General features: G+C 44.3%; 4 protein-coding genes across 6 annotated transcripts in view; 2 read left to right on the plus strand and 2 right to left on the minus strand.

Annotated features, from left to right (window-relative positions):
* The window catches only part of LOC146252034 (protein bicaudal D homolog 2-like), a 43,762-nt gene extending 33,910 nt beyond the window's left edge, over positions 1-9,852 (minus strand). For all 3 annotated transcript variants that reach the window (XR_014732035.1, XM_084679669.1, XM_084679668.1), the window contains exon 1: positions 9,341-9,852. Coding sequence is in view for 2 of the 3 variants with exons in the window: in XM_084679669.1 (XP_084535795.1) it covers positions 9,341-9,580 (240 nt within the window). In the remaining variant the exon portion in view is untranslated. The remainder of the gene's footprint in view (positions 1-9,340) is intronic.
* A 132-nt stretch (positions 9,853-9,984) lies between these two features.
* adtrp1 (androgen dependent TFPI regulating protein 1) lies at positions 9,985-13,406 on the plus strand. The gene is made up of 6 exons (XM_084679671.1): positions 9,985-10,386; positions 10,616-10,765; positions 10,878-10,979; positions 11,571-11,686; positions 11,804-11,985; positions 12,231-13,406. The coding sequence occupies exons 1-6, from the start codon at positions 10,222-10,224 to the stop codon at positions 12,254-12,256; spliced, it is 741 nt and encodes a 246-aa protein (XP_084535797.1). The 5' UTR covers positions 9,985-10,221; the 3' UTR covers positions 12,257-13,406.
* Positions 13,407-14,988: 1,582 nt separating this feature from the next.
* ptpdc1b (protein tyrosine phosphatase domain containing 1b) lies at positions 14,989-18,645 on the plus strand. The gene is made up of 9 exons (XM_084681443.1): positions 14,989-15,013; positions 15,497-15,662; positions 15,743-15,823; positions 15,919-16,037; positions 16,237-16,374; positions 16,484-17,508; positions 17,669-17,851; positions 18,031-18,141; positions 18,485-18,645. Exons 1-9 carry the CDS (start codon positions 14,989-14,991, stop codon positions 18,617-18,619), a joined length of 1,983 nt encoding a protein of 660 aa, XP_084537569.1. The 3' UTR covers positions 18,620-18,645.
* Positions 18,646-18,762: 117 nt separating this feature from the next.
* Positions 18,763-21,665, minus strand: fbxw12 (F-box and WD repeat domain containing 12). Its single transcript, XM_084679670.1, has 10 exons — positions 21,513-21,665; positions 21,375-21,412; positions 21,058-21,227; positions 20,841-20,965; positions 20,496-20,702; positions 20,229-20,393; positions 19,908-20,118; positions 19,618-19,796; positions 19,387-19,517; positions 18,763-19,275 (listed from the first exon to the last, which is right to left on the minus strand). The coding sequence occupies exons 1-10, from the start codon at positions 21,606-21,608 to the stop codon at positions 19,176-19,178; spliced, it is 1,422 nt and encodes a 473-aa protein (XP_084535796.1). The 5' UTR covers positions 21,609-21,665; the 3' UTR covers positions 18,763-19,175.
* Between the last annotated feature and the right edge of the window lie 379 nt (positions 21,666-22,044).

The following is a 22,044-nucleotide window of genomic DNA, read 5'->3' on the forward strand; positions in this document are numbered from 1 at the left end:
CCTCCATTCCTCATTTGTCACCCTCTCCTCTCATTCCCCTTCTCCTACCTTTCCCTCCTCTCTTCCTCTACCATACCCTGCACTCCTCTCCCTACCCTCCTTCATGTGCATCTCTTGGGGCAACCCCCTCCTATCCTTACACAGACTAATGACCACCTTTCCACTGGCAATAGTAAGACTATTAGTATCCTTCTAATCCCAACACAATTAAAAATAGAAGACTTAAGGTTTGATACTTCATTAACTTTAGTGATTTTCAAGCTGAACCATGTTTACCATGAACCTGTCTTTGAGTCTTAATGATGTAAGATAAGCCTAAACCAAGAATACAGTAAGGTTGGGGGAAAAGTACAAACGCAGGAAAATACTTCCCTCCATACACAGGCACATGCCTACTACAATGGCAGTATTTCCCATTTCGATCCAGACTCTTTCAACTCTAAAGTCTTTAAACAATTGTGGGACCGTCCTGGGGCTTTTCTCCCCTCTAATCTCCTCACCTAAAAGAGAGCAGGCTGGTTCCCACAGGAAACCCTGGCATCGCCCCCCCACCAGCCCCCCCCCACCAGCCCCCCACCCCCCAGATACACGCACGCACTTCCAGTTCTAGTTCTCAAGGGCCCCTGAGAGACTGGCATATATCCAATTAAACCCCCTCCCCACTCCAACCCTGTTCCTCCTCTTTCCTCCACCCCTCTCAGAACCCTATCCCCTTGTTGACATCCCTGTATCCACCCATACTCCACCTTCAGTGGCTCTACCCCTCTCTCCCTCTCACCAGCCCCTCCCCTTTTCACTCCGTCCTCTCCTAGCCTCTCCTGTGGTCCCCTCTGCTCTGCTCCAAAACCAGGCCCTGCTCACCCCCAGCCTCCGCCTGCCTGGCCAGTGAGGAGGCTTGGGGAGACTGAGGGGGACACCTCAGACCCACTAGCCTACATTCACTGAAGGCCTCCGGGAAAGGCAGAATAGAAGGTGCTGATGGAGCAGGGGGAGGAGGAGGGGATAGTGTGAAAGGAGCCCTGCGGCTCGAGGGAGCCAGGGAGTGATGCTGGAGCAGCTCTGTGGGAGCACACCAGAGAGGGGAACGCCCACACGAAGCACACTTGAGGAGTGAAGAAGCCACCTCAGGCAGGTCATAATCACCATGAGGGGAAGTGGCTGAAATGACTACAGGGAAGTGTCAGAATCTGAGTATGGACTGATGACACCCATCTTGCCCTCCTCCCTTACATGTACATACAAGCTCTCCCACCACACCAATGAAGCTATCTGTGAAACTAATTGGCTAGGCCTAGGGCTACCTTCTACAATATGTTCCCTTGGACTTTAACTTGCCAATGCGATTGACATGATGGTTGAATACATTTCCAAATTAATGTGAGTCCCATGTGTTACTTTCTGGTCTCAAGCAATTAAAATGTAAAGTGTTTGTATTTGACTGTGTGAAGCAATAGCTTCTGGGTATATGGCAGATGAATGGTTGGGTGAGAGATGGATTGACGGATAGGGAGGGAGGGACACCTCATCCCAATATGATCTGCTTCCCCTGTCTGAGCCCCTCTGTCCAAGATAGGGGTGGGGCTAGTCACGCCCATGGTGTGTGTGTGTTGACTGGGTTGAGGTCGAGGGGTGGGGGGGGGGGGGGGTGGTACCATCTGTCCCCACAAACAAGTTGATTCTACTTTGTATTATGTTAATGAGCGTGGACGACCGACTGCCCCTCCCCCGTCTCCAGCCCCTCTTTTGTTTTTGGGCACACTCCCTCCCGCCATGGGGGAGTCCCGCTTACCCCCTCAGGGGCAAGTCCACCCTTCTGTGCCTTGAGGCCTGCTTCACAGGGAGGAGCCCTAAGAAGAAAGTGTGTGTTCGTTAGATTAGATTATAAAGCATGCTGATAGCCAGGGCTAGCCTGCCCACCTCGCATGTAAGAGATGTAATGCCTCTTCCTATGTTTCAGACTGTGGGCGTCAGGAAGTGCAGTATATCAAGCCACTGTACACAACCCACTGGAGGAAACCAATGCATTCCACCCATCAAAACATCTTTCTGGAGTGTTCATGGCACAAAGGGGAAGACGGTGATCCTGATAAACGATGTGATGTCTTGTCCCTTCTTCCTAGCCCCCTGATGACATTTGGTCTGGTCCATACAGACAGATTTCAGCTGTTTCCGGCTGCTATTAATACCCCCAGCTCTGCTGAGGTAAACAGGAAACAAGATCAGGAGTCAAGGCTCCAATTCAATAGAGGGAAGGAGACAGAGCAGAGAGAGACAGTGGCATGGGGGCCATGGGAGAAGGAGCCCATGGGCTCTTTGTCCTAGTACTGTTTGGTTCACACATCCAGAGCAGAGAGCTTCTCTGGTGTACACTTAAATGGTATCCTGGTAGTAGTTGCTACAAGTAAACAATCATCAGTGCTGGAGAGTGGGAGGAGTAAAGGGATATTATCTGGTTGGTTAAGGATTACATAGACCACATTCACTTAAAGCTTACAGTAGGTAGCCTGGAATCAGAGATCATAAACTAAGGGGGAGGTTAGAGGGGAATCTGATAAGAGGAAATCTACTGCTCGGTTCGAGGAACAATAAAGGTAAAACTAACAAAGACTAAGCTACACAAACGTAAACACACACACACAACTACGTACATTGTAGTTGTATTCATCAAATCCACTTCTATACTATACACCAGATAAAGTATCGCAAAATCCTCCTGCCTATGACATGACCTGCTGGCTTAGGTTACCTAAACACCCCGTCCAAAGACATGTGGGCATTGTTGTGATAGTATTGTAGATGTCTTCATGATCATACAGCAGTGTACACCCATGTGGCAGGGCCACGCTCTGCATCACCCACGCACCCTTCATCATTTCAACCATGAGTACAAGATAGAAGCCCGAGGAGAGAAAACAGGAGAATATTTTTAGATTTTTCTTGTTATAAAGAAAAATGACACTTTTTGCTATTGACAAAATGTCTCAAAAAAAGTTGTTCGGGGTTAAGTTTTTGTTAGGGGATTTGAGGAGGTGAAGGGTGCAGGAGGGAGAATGAGTGCCTGACGCTGACAGAGCATGCTGTGGAAGAAATTGCGATTTCCTAGTTCTATTGATTAGTGAATAATGTAAGCACACAGGAAATCACAATTTCTTCCACAGTGCTCTGCTGTCTGAACCATGACGTACAGTAGAGGACCTTTCACTCATGACCTCATGCTCTGCTTTTAGACAGGAGGATAGCCAGGTCTGTCCATAGACTCCCACTAAGTAGATTACACAGGTGGAATAATGATTACTCTAGACTAGTATTAACACCACGCTCAATGTACTTGGGCTACTTGATTTATTAACAGAGTTTATTGAGTATAGGCCAAGAACTAGGTTTGTTGGCCAAACTTCAAAGATAAGTTAAGATATTTTGGGGGTTTACAAGGCAGCTGAGGTAAATTGGTTTAGTCAGTGCACCAAATGGACCCCAAACCTGCATAAATAATCACGTAAGTTCAAGACAATAGTGTCCATTGGCTGTGTTGGTAAGCTCTTCAGTTGATTCAACACAGATAAGTGTGTATGTTCCAAGCAGAGGGGTCCAGAAATTGGGCAACACCTGGGCAGTTTAAAAGCTGAGCAGATTTGTGGCCAAATCTCTTGGCTCAAGCAGGAAACACACAACTCAAACCCTGACAACCGCGTCACCATGGTGCAAAGTAATCTGAATGGGTTTGTAGCTTACCTAGTTTAAGCCCCACAGTCACTTCACTTTCAACTGAAGTGAAGGTATTTAAAGCAACACACACTCTGAGCAGAGTAAGAGATACTCCAAAGCTGATGCCTTCCTCTCCACTCAATGTGATATCTACTTGTATCTCCTCCTCCTCCCCTGGGGGAGGGGCCTTGTCTGGCTCATCAGGATACAGAACCAATAGGATTAGGAGACATGTCTTGGAATGATAAAGGGCTGCATTCATCTTAACCTACCCAGCTGGGCGACCCCAGGTGACCAGGCCCGGCTGACTGCTAGATAGGGAACCTGGGCAGGTCCGCTCTCTCCAAACAGAAACAAGCCAAGCGTCTGATACTCTTACACAAGCCAGGTTCTGAGCTTTAATATACAAACACTCCACTTATCATGCCCTTTACTTCACCTCAAATGTTGACTGAGTTTCATGCATCTTTAATATTTCTATGTCTATCTATCTATCTATCCATCTATCCATCTATCCATCTATGTCAATATGCATATTTTCGTTTCCCATACTCTTTCCATCATGGTCACAGCTGCATAATTGTTTCTACTCTTGACATGCACGCAGGGTGATTGACTGAGGAAGACAGAGATTATAAATTGAATCTCTCTCAAATTTTCCTCAGAGGGGCAGATTTGAATCTTCCCACTGAAGGGGAGTGTTATTTCATACATCTGTCTATCCCGATACCTACTGTTAGCTGTGGAAGTGGCAGTGAAGAGGCCTTGTAAACACCCTGTGCAATAGGCAAGCAGGCCAGAGTAGAGGCCAGGGCAGCAGCACACAGCCAGACAGGGCTGCCTGTCCCAGGATAGGCTGGGAGGGGCTGGACTCTGGGGCTGGCCCGGCTCCCAGACCTCCGTAAGCCCTATGCACAGCGGCTGGGATTCATCCTCTTAGGCCCATAAGGGAGGGGATTTGGGACTTTATTTAGTGCCATTTAGAAAAGATTACCCCTTAATTGCAGAGCGGGCGTTAAGCAAGAACTGCCACTGATGACAGGGCTTGTTCAGAAACCCCCAACGAACAGAGCCCAGGGAAGTACAATTTACAGAAGCACCTTTTAAAAACTATAGGCTGAGGTCTACTGATGGCACTCAGCGATTCAAAACAATCTAAAATATCTTCCATTACAAGGGAACAGGGCGAGACATTCTACTTCTATTTTTAACCGGCATCCCATGAGGATCATAGGTATTTGACACCATGCACAAAGTGGGGGGCTTAAAGTCAAACCAGATATCTTTGTTAAAGAACATTGTCATTTGTTCTAGAGTGATCTGCTATTTAAAAAAGGGACAAAAGTGACCAATCCTTTCAAATGTATCCACAATGGGACGCCTCTCTCAATCTCTTCTTTTGTCATATTATGTGTTCTGTGAGCGTTTAACCCTCCCTTACTCTGTGACACCCAAGACCTGTTAACCCCACTGCTCTCGGTAGCACAAAGGCCAGCTAGCCGAGCACAGAGCGCTTAGGTTTTACTGAGCTTAACACTGGTTATGGTCCCGATTGTCCGGGAGAATTCCACAGTGCCATACACAGCTGCTGCTGCAACAACCACAAGAGAGAGGGAGTGAGAGACAGAGAAAGAGGGACGGGGCATGACTGAATGCCTTTACTGTGTTTTCTGACACGACCCGCAACACCACAAGGACCCAAAGAACACCAGGTCTTTGTCATAGCAACAGTGTGTGTGTGTGTGTATATATATATATATATATTTTACCTAAAGGAAGATTTAGCATAGCACAGGAAGCTAGAGAGAAGTGGACAGTGAGAGGGTTAAGACATACTCAATTGGCCCGTTATCTTTGTCGGGAGAGATGGGACACCTCGTTATGACATACCCACTATTCTGGAAATTGGCCTGAAACTCACAACAACAAAAAACGATGTTTCTCTCACCAACAGTGGTGTCTCCTATCTTATGTGGCCCACTGGCCCCATATGCTGTATCCAGCAGAGCCATCCAGTCTGGCTGCATGAACAGTTGGAGGTGTGGGGCATGATGTCACCGGTGAGTGGTTTAACTTAAGTATATCAACGACAGAGGCCTGTGTAGCCTGCTTCCCAGTAACTTCCGATTACGCTGACAGTTGATGGATATAGTGACAGAGCAAAGTCCACTACGGAACCATACCAGGGAGAGAAGTAGCATGTTCTTTTTGTAATGGCTCTTTCGTTACATATGAAAGCTAACATCATTACAGGTATCCTATGATACAACAAGAAAAAAAAAAAACAGCTGACCGTACTCAATCCTCATAGCGTGTCTTTTAGCTGGCAAGTAAGGCACACTGCTGTACAGCCTTGGAGGTGGACTGTACTGTAACAGAACAGGCCAACAGATGGACAGTCTAATCCAGCGCAACGGCAAGACCAGACTACCATATCCTCACTCTAAGGGGTACGAAGGGAGAGGTAAATACTTCCCCTCTCATGTGTGGACAGTGAGTAGGGTGATAAGGGGGGCTGAGGGGGCTAGAGGGTGCCACATGCCACAGCTATAAATAATAGGAGTCAATGCCCAGGCAAACATGTAAGTCAAGACCTTGTCCTCTATGGAGAGCTATGGATTGCTGAGATACTGTGACAGACCCAGGGAATGACAGCATACTAGTGGTAGGCATGTAAAGCCTGATTAGTATGTCAGACTGAGAATCTAAAGGTTGACTAGCACTTAGCAGAGCAGCATTTGATACATGCTGCCAACATAACATGCAACATGTCACTAGAAAGAGAGAAGGAAGCTAAACAGAAGACGATCTGGGTTGTGGACAGACATGAGGACAATGTAACAACTACAATATACCTACAAGTCAATATACCTACTAAAGACTTGTGGGATCTAATTACTTCATAAACCATTATGCAGTGCATGTCAGCCCAGCTAGGCCTACTGCTTAGCCTTAATGGGCTAGCTGCCTTTGCAGTCACTCACGCTCATGCAGCAGCACCTGCTGAGCAGGCAGCACACCAGCTTTTGAATTAACGCAAAGAGCTGTGCCGTTACTAGGCAACACAAGAGAGCTGAATTCCTCCATCTTCCTGATTCCCAAGACTTGCGAGGGCTAGTGTGTGTGTGTGTGTGTGTGTGTTGCCCCTCCTTCCCCTCAGGTCAGACCTCAACACGTTCAAACAGCAGCAGGAGTTTGCTCACTGCCACTGAGGATTTCTGACCTGCTTTTACTTGCTAGATTGAGACAAAAGAGTAACATCTGGCGTTTTAAAACTCAGCCAATATGCACACTCACTACTTGGGTTCTTCCCTCATTGCTGTGTTTGTGTATTGTGTATGGATGTTTGGAGTCTGGAGAGGATCCAGTGTTGAGCCTGCTCAGTAAATCTGCCTGCTCTTTTGTTCCAGTCTGTTTAAGTCCTCCAAGAGGACAGCCAAAGACAAAGGACAACCTATCACAGTCACCAGGGTAAATAGTAGCCAGGTACAACCATGACTCCCATTGCCAAGGACAAAGAACATTACACATTTACCCAACTCAATACTCTCCATCTCTCTCTCTCTCTCTCTCTCTCTCTCTCTCTCGCTCTGTCCAACATCCACAAAAAACTCTCCCAAAGTATTTGTATTGGGCAGCTGAACCATCTGCTGTCTCCAAAGAAAAGTAAGTGTGTTCATAAAATGCATAAGTGACATCTCAAGTCACAGGCTACAGCCGTTAATGCATCTGGGATGAGGTCGATTTCTGAACACAACTAACCTCCATCACTACCCTCCAGAATCCAATTGAAGCTGACAGGCTACACAGATGGGCAGTTGTTGCCAATACTCAAATGGAAAACTGTAGAATATAGCAGTTTATTGATCCCCAGGGGGGAAATGCACTAAAAGAGGTATTCTATGCAGCACCTGGCTACACAGGCTAAACATTAATCAGACTTGTACCAAGGTTGACTGCACCAATCATTGCAGTTGAAGGTGAGGTCGACTAGGCGAGCTATTACAACATCTATGGCATTGTGTCACATACCAGGATTTGATGGCCATGATCATGTAATAGGTCCCTCATTTGTGCCTTTATAGGGGAGCAAGCCAACCAGCCCCTACCTGATCCTGTATAAGAATAAGCGATGAAACCTTTAGGCTATTAACAATAAGAGCTTACGCGAGATGAACAACAGACAATCAAGATCAATGCCACTTCATTCACCTTTCCAAGGCTATTCCAGGGCCCAGTCTGGCAACAAGAATGGATAGGTTCCATACAGTTAAATACATGAACCCCTGTTCCTGAGATTACATTTAAGAGAATGCACACCATAGATAACAAGAACATATAAATAGGTGAACATAGTTGACTGAGTAAGGTATGTGTGACCAGTTCACCAGAATAATGTGAGAAGTCAGGTGTGAAGGAGGTCTCAACTAGGCCTATTCTTCTTCAAACGCAATTTGTTTCAACAAATTGAGTGTACAATTCGATCTTTTTTTGCAGGCATTGGACTGTTTTTGTCCATGTCTAGTCTGTTTCTTTTATTCAGAGTTCGGTCCCTGTTGAGATCGGCCTCGGACTCCTTGCCAAAGGAATGCATGAGAAAACAGAGCAACCAACTGCTAAGAATCCCCTGAGACTGTGCACAACATAGAGAGAACGAGCAGGGGCAGGGGTCTATGAAGTCATTTTCTCCAGTTGTTTGAGCAGCCCTATTCCCCCTTTATCTCTCTACCCTTACCCTTGTGGGAGGAGCTAAAAAGTACCAGAATCTCTGAGATGGGTTCCACATAGGAGGAAGTGACTCACATTACCAACAATGTTATTCGCCAGAGAGAAGAGAGGACGTCCCCCTTTTCTCCCTCAGGCCCTGAGATGTGCGAGCTACTCAGCAGCTGCAGTGCTTGCTAAGTTAGGTGATTCCCTAACCCGCTCTCTCTCTCTCTCTGTGTCTCTCTCTCTCTGTGTCTCTCTCTCTCTATCTGGTAATCAGAATCACAAGACAGAACTTCTGCCATATAGGCGAGACCTCTGACAAGTGAAAAGAGAAAGAAAAATCAGATGGGATACAGACACATCCTTTATGCTTCTCTTTGCCCTAGCAAACTGTCAGCATTCCCCCAATTCCTGAACTGTCGTAACCCGTTTGGCATCTGTAGGCCTACTCATCCTGTTTTATTTTCAGGCGGGAGAATTCAAAATTCAAAAACCCATACACACCTCTTTTTAACCGACTTGTTATTCCTATTTAGGTTTGCTAATTTAGACAGGCTTTTTACCACTTGTCAAACATGAACGTGCATATTTGGTCAGATTGTGTATTTATAGGCTACTTATTGGGATACTGCCAGACAGAATACAGGCAGAACATGATCATGCATGAACCCAAATTATTTATAAATGTTCACATGCAAATTGAAAAATATATACTAAATCAAAAGTTTAACTAGACCAATTCTAAACACTTCATTGTAATTGATTTTTGCTTTTTGCCTACTTGTCCCCCACTGGATAGGAAAACATAAAACTGTAAGTGAAATATTTTGTTTACATTTGGAGGTTGAGTATAGAATTTAGACTGATATTTGTTTCAGTTATTTCTGTAATTTGAATAAGATAGGAATTCAAGGCTGTATCCTACCTCTTTGAGCTGGTCGAGCTCCTGCCGCACGGTCTCGTGCTCGATCTCCAGGTCGTCATACTGCTGCTTGAGCTGCTGCTTTTCCTCCAGCACCGCGAGCCCGTACTCCGCCGCCTGGATCTTCTCATGGGTGGTCTCACTCAGCTCCCGGGAAAGACGCTCGATCTCGCCTCGCAGCCACTCCGGCCCTGCCTCAATAATCAGCATCGCTTCAGAATAACGGTGTTCCTCCACAGACATTTTTACCGGCGGATAACGATGGTTCAATCTCGACGGTGATGCAAGATGACTTTCCAACCTTGAAGGAACGCTTAATGATTATATTCTTCTGTATTTAAACTGCATGGTTACTCTTTTGTTTCTTGTTACCGCTTTAGATCTTACGCTTTTTGTCATACATGTATCTATAGTTTCCTCCGGTAGGAGAGGCAGCTATCTCTTAAATCTGCTCCATGATTGCGTTCCAGTTTTCCTTCGCCTCTCGCCGGCTGCTTGTTATAGCGATTGGAGGACCACTCGTTAGCTGTCAGATCGGTCAGCTGGGAAAGTTCGAAGATAATCACAATGCTTGATGGGAAATGTAGTAATACAGTACATACAAATAGAGCCAGAAATCTACTGCTAAAACTCATATCCCATCATGCACTGTGTGTTTGCCTATGTGGAGCACGGAAGTTCTTTTGCTCTGATTTTCACACAAACAGAAATAGTTGATCTCCGTGTGATTCTGCTGCCATCTATCGCTTAAACTAGTAGAGCGTAGATCAGTGGCGTGATGGTACTCCGAATTTCCGCCAGAGGTCGTCTATTCTCTCTTTAATTTGGCTTCGTCCAATCCTTCACATATTCTGTCGGTTCACAGTCCGCTACGTTACGTCAAAATGGCTCCAACTATGTCATGGAGAATGTATCTGCTCATTCATTCAGTAATATTGTCTTGGTATGTATTTACCCTATCTGCAAATTGTTCATTGAAGATCACAGGGAGACACCCCGGTGCAAAATCATACGGTGGACGGTGGAAATATCTGACATTTCTTAATCTGGTAAGATATACATCAATACAACCCGCGTTAGCAGAGATAGCACCCGTTAGCTAGCTTTACGATAGCAGGCAGCTCACTGTAAACAACTTGCTGTAAATGTCCCGATGTAACTTGTATGAATGCAAAACTTGCCAGTCATTGAATACAGCGTAAATATGCAGGAAGTGTTGTCCCAGAGGTCATTGCAACACGTCTATAATGTCTTGTTTCACGTTTTGCCACGACACAGGTGATGCAGACGATATTCTTCGGGTTATGTGTCTTGATTGACCTGTTCCACCTGATACTTCCAGCGAGAAGTTTGAATGGAGGTCTTGCAGTCCTCTTAGTAAAATTACGGGACATCATATACACTGTTTTAGCTTTTCCTATTGGGACAGTAAGTCTACTTCTCTGTTTAAACAATTACTCTTCATCCCTATTCACTATTAACCCTATTATGAGTCAACCTCAGTAGCTAGTTTGACCATACCCGTTTTTTCTTTCAACAGTTTGTGTTTGTATCATTCTGGTCACTCTATACATATGATAGAGACCTGGTATACCCCAAATACCTGGATGACATAATTCCTGTCTGGCTTAACCATGCCATGGTAAGTGTTGCACAGTGTGTGAACTTTAGATTTGAACATCCTAATGGCTTCAGTAAAAGAAAAGACTGCATTCATGCTTATTTTTTTAACAACACATGTATGTTTCTAAAAAAGTCACAAGAAAGTAATTCAAAGAAAGCTGAATCGTTCCAGTCAAGTCCTTGTGTGTGTGTGTGTGTGTGTGTGTGTGTGTGTGTGTTATACACAATCTTTAATTTGTTTATGTGCTGTATTATTATTAGTGCTGTAATATTATTTGTTTTAAAAACGGTCCAGAATTTGTTAAAAGTGCCACATAAAACTGGTTTAGACTAGCTTTCCCACAGTTGCCTAAGTTCTTTCCTTTATCACAGACCAACAATAAATGATCTAAATATATACATCACTTTTATCACTCCCTTCACAAATATTGTAAAATATTTCAAGTGAGTTTGCAATGTACAAGCTTGCTAATAATAGATATGTATTTTTCCAGTGATATAATTTGCTCATACAAATATTGTAAAATGTTTCTAGTGATTTAGTGATGTATCATTTGCTTACTTCTTACATTCTCCTATGTTCTCTGTCTTTACTTGGTTGTGGTTACAGCACACTGTTATCGTGCCCTTGGTATTGGTACAGATGTATATCCAACATCACAAATACCCCAGCCGGTTCAAAGGAATACTAGGCCTGGCTCTCTTTGGTGCTCTGTATCTGGCCTGGTGAGATTGTCTTGTATAAACCCACATTAGAACACATTGACAGCATAACTACAGCTGGCCTTGTGCATGTACTTCTTTTTGAATGCCGTGTCTTTCCCTGTGCTCTCTCTTCCTCAGGGTGCTGTGGGTGCACCATGTGGCAGGGATCTGGGTGTATCCCATTATGGCTCAGCTCAGCCCAGTGGGCCTGGTCCTGTTCCTGGGGGCTGCATGCCTCTCCATGGCCCCCCTCTACCTACTGGGGGAGTATTTCAACCGCAAGATATGGGGCAGCACTGGAGGGACTGCTCTTAAACATGGTAAAATACAACATGTTTGCATCTCTGATATTTTCCTGTATTGGGTTCTCTAATGTTTTCCCCCTTTACCTTGGATCAGTGTGTCATTGTCAATGTGGGTCACTGTCAATACAACCCCCCTGTGTTTGATTTGAGGGAGATTATGCTAAATGGGAAGTTAAACAATGGAATGTTAATATGTTTGTCATTTAGTGAGTTTGATTAACCAGACTTTACCCTCTCTCCATCCTCTCTTCCTTCGGAAGGTACTCAGAAGAAAAAGAGGAAGTAAGGGAGGTCTGGCGTGTGAGCTGAGTGACCCAGAGTGGACCAGAGAGGCCTGTATGTGTCATGTGGATAGATGGGGTGAGGATAGGATAGGACAGGGTCCAGCGCTGATCCCCCCCCCTCCAGGATGCACTGGTGGGGAATCTCAGGTCTCAGCCAGCAGGCACTGGTGCTTCTATGGCCAGACACAATATAAAACTGTACTTTGAGGGATAAGATATTCTGTATAATCAACTTTTATTGTTTTTGGTCGTTTTCTCATCAGTTATATTGCCTCACCTTCAGTGGAGCAAATTTTCACTGAAAGAAACACTTATTGCGATTCAATTTTCTTAATCTTTATGCTGTTTAAATTGGTACTGTCATTTTTGTTAAAGGAACCATTCCTTATGTTTTCTTTGCTTTTCTACCTATATTTAATTCATAATAACTAACTTTAAAATCATTTAAATGTCACTATTAATTAATATACATATTTTATCATGTGAGGACAAATTACATTGATAATGTAAATGAATTATATTTAATGAAACTGTAATTGTATGTCCATGTCTCCCCTTATTGACTGTGTTACCATAAGAGGGCATACGGGGGAGGTATTTGGCCAACTGTGTTCTGCAGGCAACACTGTCAAGGGGATTATAATGTCAAAGAAGGATCCGTCAGCTGCTTGTTAGCCTTCGATCCAATTTAGTTATTGAACAAATAGAGCGGGTTACTGTGGCTGACAGCTAACATCTATCTTGAACAAACTACAATGAATGTTCTTTTACAATACTGTGGCTGTGAACAGAAATATCTAAATAATCTACATTGGATCTTAACACAGTTTAGAGTATGGTCAGGTATTACAGTGATAATGTGATTCCACTGAAAGGTGTGGTACCTCATAGTTCTGGTCCCTGGCCTCTTTTTGGCAGGGCAGATGTCCCACTCTGATCTCACTCTCTCCAGGTAATCTTGTTACACAGATCTCTGTTGGACCGGAAAGTACTGGGGAATCTAGACTGTTAGACACCTGAAGATGCACTCCTGCAATTAAAAAAAGTGCCTTATCTTCAAATGAGTAGAGTAGAGAAGTGTGTCAGACTTGACCAGGTATCAGACACAACCACAAGTTAAATAAACCTGTAATACTAAATGTAAATTAACAAAAGCACAATAATAATGTCTCTGAATGTATTTACTGCAAATGATCAACAGATAATCTTTGGGGAATAGATACATACATATTTAATATACATATTGGAAACAATCAGTTCCATTACTCCATGCTACTCATTGAAGAGGTTTAATGTCCTACTGTATTCCTAAAGTAACAACTGCAAACAACGAAGCTATGATTCAAGGACTCACACCACAACACAACACAAGGCCTTGTGTATTAAGAAGACAGTTAACCAGTCACTTTTCATAGTTGGGGGTAGTTTTTAGATGTGTCAGGATTGTTGAACATTCTAAACATACATTATGAACATAATGGCCATAATCAGCTGTCATATGCTCTAGGTCAAACCAGTCCAAACTGGAAAATGTAGCTATACCCCTGTTGTACCTGCCCCTTTCTTCCTGAGGATAGATTGTACCTCTGTGTCTCTGGATACTTTGTACCTTTATTCACTGCCGTCACCCTTTTCATTGACCTATATACAATGTAACATTCATGCCATTGTACCAAGGGTCTTGGTTGATGTAATTTTTTTATCCTGTGATTGAAACAGTGGAGAATTACCATTTAATTACATTTTATCTTCACGTGATCCAGTCAGTATTGAAGACAAGAAATATTCTCTTAGAAGAGTCTCAGGAGTTCAATTCAATGTTTTTGCAGCTAATGTTGGGGCCCTCCCCCCTGTGAGTATTTACGTGGTAATAAGATTAGTACTTTAATCTGGGAGGAGTCAGAAATAACCCTCCTACTTCACCCCCTGAGCTGGAGTGTCCATGTAGAACACACCTGGAGGCTTGCTAACATAGCTCTGTGCATCAGACCAAGCTACTTACACCTCTAAGGGATCCCTCTAGACCCCCCCCCCCACCCCCCCATGGAGATCAGAACACTGCACTTTCATGTCTGAGGAAAAAGGCCACAAACCATTGAGAGAGCTGAAAGTCCAAGGAGAGTAGATGATGCAGTAGATGATGTGGCTGCCCCACCCCAGCCACCAGAGATAATCTGAAGTCGATTAAATCAAGTGAGGCCATAGTGGGGGCTTGTCTGCTAAGCCTTACAGAGAAGAAGAGGACTGCAGACGAGATTGGTGATGGCTGCTGGAGTCTTTTTTATTTTGTCTGAAGATGCAGATCTCACTACTTCTGCAAGTTTGCCAGCACAGGTAAATACATTTCACATTGAAACTACTGGATTCCTTACCTGTAAATATATCTCACAGATCGATACGGATTCCATATCACATGTTGGGATGAGTAAGGCAGTCACTGCCTACAGCAGAACTGAACACTAAAATGGATTATGAGGAGTGGATAATGGTTTCTGCAAGTGTTACAATAATTTTGACTGAGTCGGATGTTAAATTTAGAGAAACAATGGTTGTCTTACACAATGCCAACAGGCATTCTCCAGTTTAACATTGACTTTGTCTGTTTTAAGACCCTGTCATGACAGTGGATGTAACCCTGAGTGAGCCATCATACTACACTCCACCAGCAGACAGGAAGTGGAGTCGTCTGCCCCTTCATGGATTTTTGTAAGAATTAGAACTGGAGCTGGGAGCAATGCTGGGAGGCAGCATTGCTCACAGTACTGTAGATATTGTTCATGGCTATGTTCTGTGGATGCTTTACATGCACACGTTTATGTTAATTGCTGAAGCTTATGTAATGTAATGGCATTCATCAATGTACTTCATCGCAAATGTGTTCATATAAGTCTGGCTCATGAGAGTGGACCTATGTAAATACTCAACAAGAAAAATTAATATGTCTGGTGTTAAATGAACACAGCTCTAAGTAAGGATATATTATATTGCAGACACTTATAATTTAGGACAGAGGGTAAGGTTTCTATTTATACTGTAACTCTGTTAAGTCTGGTGAGAAGTGCCAGATTAAGCTTAAATATCTGTTAGTGGCACCAACTCTGTTAAACACCTGAGTTAAGCTGCATAGTACAACGTAATACGCTCACATAAGAGTACATTTGGGGAGAAACAAGTGACATTGTAAGTGATTTATCCATATATTGGATTTAATGATCTGTCCTCCCTAACCACCGGGGTTGTAGTCAGGAGACCCAGGGCCAAGTACACTGTGTTGGGCGAGACAATACGTTATGTCATCCCTGGGCACATGCAGTGCACCTACTGGTGCGGGGGCCAGGCCTGCAAGTATGATGACCCTTCTTACTGGAGTGAGGACAAGCAGGCCATCAAAGGAATCTATTCCTCATGGTAAGACTATGACTGCTCAATCCTTTTCAGTTCTAGCAGACTGTTTTATATTATATTTAAATGTATTTCTTTCATTTTAGGATCACTGATAACATACTTGCCATGGCCAGACCCTCCACCGAAACCATTGAAAAGTATGAGATCATCCACCAGTTTAGAAGGTATAGTAATATTCCAACAGAGGACATCATGAGGGTACTATATCTATGGGGTACTGTTTCTGTAGAATGAGATCTGTATGTGTACATGTGTCCAGGTGTGGAGTCAAAACAGTCATAAACCTGCAGAGGCCTGGTGAGCACGCCAGCTGTGGAAACCCTCTGGAGCCTGAGAGTGGGTTCAGCTATCGGCCCGAAACCTTCATGGAGAAAGGCAGTACGAGTAAAACCTTTCATCCACTAGAGGGCATACTGAGCGGGAATATTAATGTTGAGTTGAATTGCAGGTTACAAGACAGGGTAACAGAGAACAACATCTGCAGAAGCTTGTTTAGTTTAATCTGTGGAGAAAAAATGCCTATAAGATGCAGAATACCACATACTGCATAGATTCCTGAACCACTCTTGCTTTTCAGTATATTTCTACAACTTTGGCTGGCATGACTATGGAGTGACATCACTGACGACAATCCTGGACATGGTGAAGGTCATGGCCTTCGCAGTGCAGGAGGGCAAAATGGCCATCCACTGTCACGCTGGTCTGGGGAGAACAGGTAGAGGAAAACTTGGATGAGATTTCGGTCCCTATATAAACACTTGATAACAAATCTGCAAACAGTCATGAATACATTAGTGATAGTGTCGCTTTTCATTGTCCCCTAGGTGTGTTAATAGCATGTTTCCTGGTCTACGCTACCAGACTGTCAGCTGACCAGGCCATCAGCTATGTGCGTGCCAAGCGTCCTAACTCTATTCAGACCCGGGGCCAGCTCCGGTGTGTGAGGGAGTTTGCCAAGTTCCTGGTCCCCCTCATGAGTGTGTTCTCCTGTGCTAAGCCCCTGACTGACCCGGTCAGCTTGTCCCAGTACCTGACCCGTCAGAGACACATGCTGCATGGCTATGAGCGCCGTGAGCTCAGATACCTGCCCAAGATCATTGAGCTGGTTTGCAGGCTGCTGCTGGACATCGCTGAGAACCGGCAGGTCATAGAAGAAGACATCCTGGAGGTCCCTGACATCACTGCTGAGATGGAGAGGAACATTCATGACCTGGACTATGACTTTGGGGGGGATGTTGGGGGGGATGTTCCCCGTCTACCAGGCGCTCCCACCCGGCCTAGACATGCCAATGAGCCACCGATCTTTTATCACCGCAAGACTCTGAGCTACAGTGACACGGACCTGCGGCGCCTGGGCTCTGAGCTCAACCTGCTGGCCAACCCTCAGACCTCTGTCTCCCATAATGACTTGCCTGAGGCGTGCAGCGCTTCTGAAGGAAACCCGCCCGGAGCTAAGACCAGGACTCGTGTCCAGTCCACCACCAGCTATAGCTCTGCTGGGTCCCTCTGGGAACAGAAGAATATCATGACTCAAGAAGATTATTCACTCGTAATGAGGATAAAGCAGAAAGCTGTACAACAAAGTGAGTCCATGGGTGACCCACTAAATCCATCCAAGAGTGGAAACTTTTTAACCAGGTGGAAAACAGAGCAGAGAAAGGAGTTGACAAACAAGGTCGAGCAGCCTCAAGGCAAATGTGAGGAAGAGGAGAAGTCCGAGGTGCCCTTCATTACCATCCAGACAGAGCTGTCTCTAGAGGCTAGGAGGCTGCTGGTGGCCCAGGCCCTGGCTGTGGACCTAGAGAAGGAAGGAGAGACCAAGCACAAATACAGGGTCTCTGTCTGGAAGGTAATACAATTGTTGTCACAAAAGCATCAGCACATGTATTTGTCACCATGTGGCACATATTTGACATCCATTTACAAAATTGAGGAAATGTAACAAACAGCAAGGAGACGGGAGGTCTCCTCTAAGTCCTACTTGATTTTTTGTGTTGGGGTGTGTGCAGGGAGAGTTGAACCTACAAGGGGCATGGGAGAGGCTATACATGGAGCGAGACCCCTTTGTTCTCACAGGGCTCATGTGGGCGTGGCTAGAACAGCTCAGAGAGCCAGTCATCTCCACCACAGCTGTCCAAAGTCTGGACACAAACAACTCAAACCCTCAGACCGTCCTGGACACCCTGGACCAGGTCAGCACCCTCTGTGGCCCAAAGCTGCCTCTTACTCTGGCCATTGAGCCCAGCTTGAACCTGGGTTACAGTTATTCATGTCATCTCGTGTTTGTAAGTGCCTTAGAAGAAGGATAATAATGTCATTTGTCTGACAGCAATTGTAACGATTCTCTTTGGGCTGTTTGAAATCCCTCCAGGGCCCCAAACTGTCCCTACTGTGCATCCTAGACTGTATGGCTCAAATCCTCCTCATCCCTGAGGAAGTGGAGGCTGCTTTCCTGGACCGCACCATCAAGGCTTTCACACAGGTGAAGGAAACAAGCACACGCACTGTAAAATACATGTATTTCTAGTGAAATAGTTATATAGAAATGATATGATAGTATACATTAGGACTGTCCTCAGGAACCCTGTCTTGCATGTTTTAGATGTTTCCCTGCTCCAACACACCTGATTCAAATAAAAGGGTCATTGTCTAGCTCTGTAGAAGCCTGGTAACGAACATGCATTCTAATCAGGTGTGTTGGAGCAGGGAAACCTCTAAAACATCCAGGACAGGGGGTCCCTGAGGACAGGGTTGAGAACCACTGCATTAGGTAGTTTTATTGATTGATTTTATTGATTCTGAATTTGCTGTTTGTCCCTCTGCAGTTGGAGAAGAGCTCAGAAGAGGGTAAGGAGGTGTATAAGAGCATGACAGACATCCTCAGACTCATCCTCCATGACAAGAGGCTGACTGCCATTGAGGAGGAAGCCATGTTGGAAATGTCTGTCTTCTCTGACTAAGAGCCCGCCTAAACGGCTCACCATGTTCCAGAAAGAACACTGCCATCTACATTGTGCCTTCCTGTAAAGTTACATGTTTTTTTAATCAAAGGCTTGTGCTATGTTGTCGTGGTGAGCAGTGTGAAGAACAGTGGATCCACAGATGACTCTAGATGTTTATTTGTTTGACCTCAGTGTTGTAATAAGGTAACATCCCAAGACTTGCATAACGTGTGGATGGTCTAGCATGCATGTGCAGCATTATACAAGCCTTATTCTCTTTGGTATTAATGTGTACTGTACTAAAATACCTCAGCTACAAACAAACCAGTAGTTATTAATTAAGTATTGTCTAATGAATATGAATATATTTAAACCAAATAAAAATGTCATCATAGTAACAGTTTTCGGTACATAGGCTTACAAACCCATATAGTGCCTCCAAATTACAGTTGTATAATTCTGTCACACTTGATTAATGAATCTGTAAAGTCCATTTGTAATACAGATTTAATTGTTTGTCATCAAGACTTAAGTGGTTGCCCTTAAGGAAGAACATCATGGAGGGCGATGTAGATCAGTTGCTGAAAGAATAGGCTTTCAGGACATCCCTTCCATCCACTGCCTCGGTAGAGGCTATGATGCTGGAGTAGTCACACACTACTCTAGTGAACCCTCTGTCAACCGGAAAACACACAGCAGACAATTCAAGATGATCCTTTGGTAAACATAGCTAAAGCTGGAAGTTGTGTTGTTGGTGTTTCGGATGTCTGCCATTGTGTCTGTACCTGGACATGGAGTGAGAGCCTCCCAGTAGGTGGTATCGGCTGTCCAGAGTAAGTCCTTTGTTGCAGTCCCTGCTCCATGTCAGCACCCGAAGGGAGAGGTCCCGGGATGCAGTGACCACATGGAAACTATCCTGAAAGACAATGCTCACCGGTGACATCAAACGTAGTCTAAGGGGTGATGGATATGGAGCACAGCAATAGATATGAACCAGAGGTTTAAAAATACCTTACCACACAAATGGAGGTGATGGGTTCTGTATGGTCTGAGAAGCTGGCAAGCAGGGCTCCTGTCAGAGAGTAGACCCTTAGGACTTTATCTGCCACTACCACCAGAGTGCTGCCCTTGGCTTCCAAGAGTACATCTGAAGTTGTGGAGTTAATCCCCACGTCAAATGACGCCACCTGCTGGACTGAAAGGAGAACCATCACTATGACCGGCCAAATTATTGAGGAAGACATGTGCTTCAGTAATGACATCTGATGTATTCACATTCAGTGAATGACTTTAAATCCATAACTACCCTGAATTTCAGACTTGTATTTGTTTTTCTTCATGCTAATATCAAACATGGAGAGGGTTCTGTTGTGTAAGTTGTCTCTGTGATGGATGGTGGCCAGTCTGGCAAGCTGGGAGGGTATGAAGGCAACCGCACAGCATCCTGGGACTGCCAGGCACTGGGACTGAGGCTCCTCCTGCTCAGTGGGCATCACCAAACTCTGACTGGAGATCACCTTAGAATGACATCAAAGCATGGATAACAAATAGATATACTAGGATTAGCATTATTACATTAAGGCTGATTAGTATATTCCTTCCATTAAGTATAAACATCAAGATCAACCTTTGGACTCAAATCATTGTTCTCCTTTGTTCCAGCCAACATCCATTTCTTGTCTGGTGAAGCCTGAAGCAGGTTGACCTTGAATGTATCACACACCACAAGACTGGACAGCTTGGACAATGATGGACTACTAAGAGTATGAACAGCACCTTGACTGGTCCCCACCTGGAGAAAAAAACATGGTTTTGGTGGTATTGTGGTAATTGTGTGTTGTATAATAGGTTGTTTTCAGTTAACCAGATACTAGAAAATGACCAATTGACTCACTGAGACATAGGAGTTGTTATCTATACTGTATTGTAGTAATGTGCAATGTGGGGATTCAGAAGAGTAGGAAGCCATTTCCTGACCAGTCTGCCCCTGCCAGGCTTTGATGACTCCAGTGGAGTCAGCTGTGATGATCACTCCATGACAAACATCAACAACAAGGCTTGTCATTGGACTCTGCGAAGGGCTGCACCATAACTGCTCTCCCTGGAAGGGGAGAAAGAACACTTATAGGATAGAATGATAAATTACTAGTTATACAATGTCTTGAACAATATAACCCCACACCCTTTTTAAATACACATACATAAACGGAAAATAAATACTTATAGACTTAAAAAACACCTTCTGGACATCCCAAGCCCGGACTGTACCATCAGAAGAGGCACTGCAGACCGTGGGGGTGCAGCTATAGAAGTCAAAGAGCTGAGGACTGTTGCCTTTAAGATAATCTAGCCCCACCACTCTCCCTGGAAAACAAACGAATGTCACTTCACACAAAAGTTTATAAACTGTATTTAGTCAAACAGAAACAACCCACATGAGTAAATATTTAGCCTACCTGAGTGACCTCGAAGGCTTTTGCAGCAGTAGTCTCCACTGGACCTGCCCCTTGTCATCTTCAACTCCAGGTGAGAGCGACGCAGGTAATACGCCTTCCATTGCTGTTTACCACGTCCTGCCCCAACTACGGAGATATTGCAGAAACCCCACCGTTGGAGACACATCTCCCTGAAATGAAACGTAAAATGTACAGCCTATTAATCTTAATGTAGGCTATAGGCTATATATTCGTCTGAATCACAATGAGATTGTATGAACAATAGTCACCTAACTTTAATGATGTGCTACTACGACAGAATGTGGGATACAACTTACCGCCACAACCAAGGAGTATCTGCTGCCTCGTGCCACTGCTAGATAACCCCAACAGAACCGAACAGTAAAACCTAAGTGAATACAGGTTTATGATATTATGTAGGCTACTTCCGCAAGTGTCGAACATCTGATATTTACCTTACAGACACTTGATGTATTGATCAAATCAGCGTCTTGAAGAAAAGAAAAAATTTGAATAAGGCAATCATTCGTAAGATATTGGTAGCCGTTCATGTTCAATTAGGGTTCGACCAGACCAGAGAGCAACAAACTAATGTTTTCACTGTTTTGATCAACTACGGAACTACTTGGAGGACAAAACTAAGAATTATTTGTTGTCAAGGAGCTCATCCATCGCAGATGGAAACAGATTTTGCCTATATTTTAACAAAGTATAATTATCCATTATAATATGTTTATTATTTTGCACTGGTTGTCTGGAACAGTTGTCCATATTACACTGTGAACAATTCGTTCGTTTGCATGTCAATGCACTGCATCACTCAAAATGCCTCTGTAGATGGCACTATCATAAAGGGTATGAGATGTGTCTCTCCAATGTACCGACACAGTCTGCGCTTTTACGCATGCAGGTTCTCAGCTCATTGATTAGACCAGAGCATCTTTAAATTAGAGAATGAATATCAAATATATTTAAAATGATTGACAA

Source organism: Hypomesus nipponensis, chromosome 18, assembly GCF_054491055.1.
Source record: "Hypomesus nipponensis isolate SF chromosome 18, ASM5449105v1, whole genome shotgun sequence".
NCBI lineage: Eukaryota > Metazoa > Chordata > Actinopteri > Osmeriformes > Osmeridae > Hypomesus > Hypomesus nipponensis.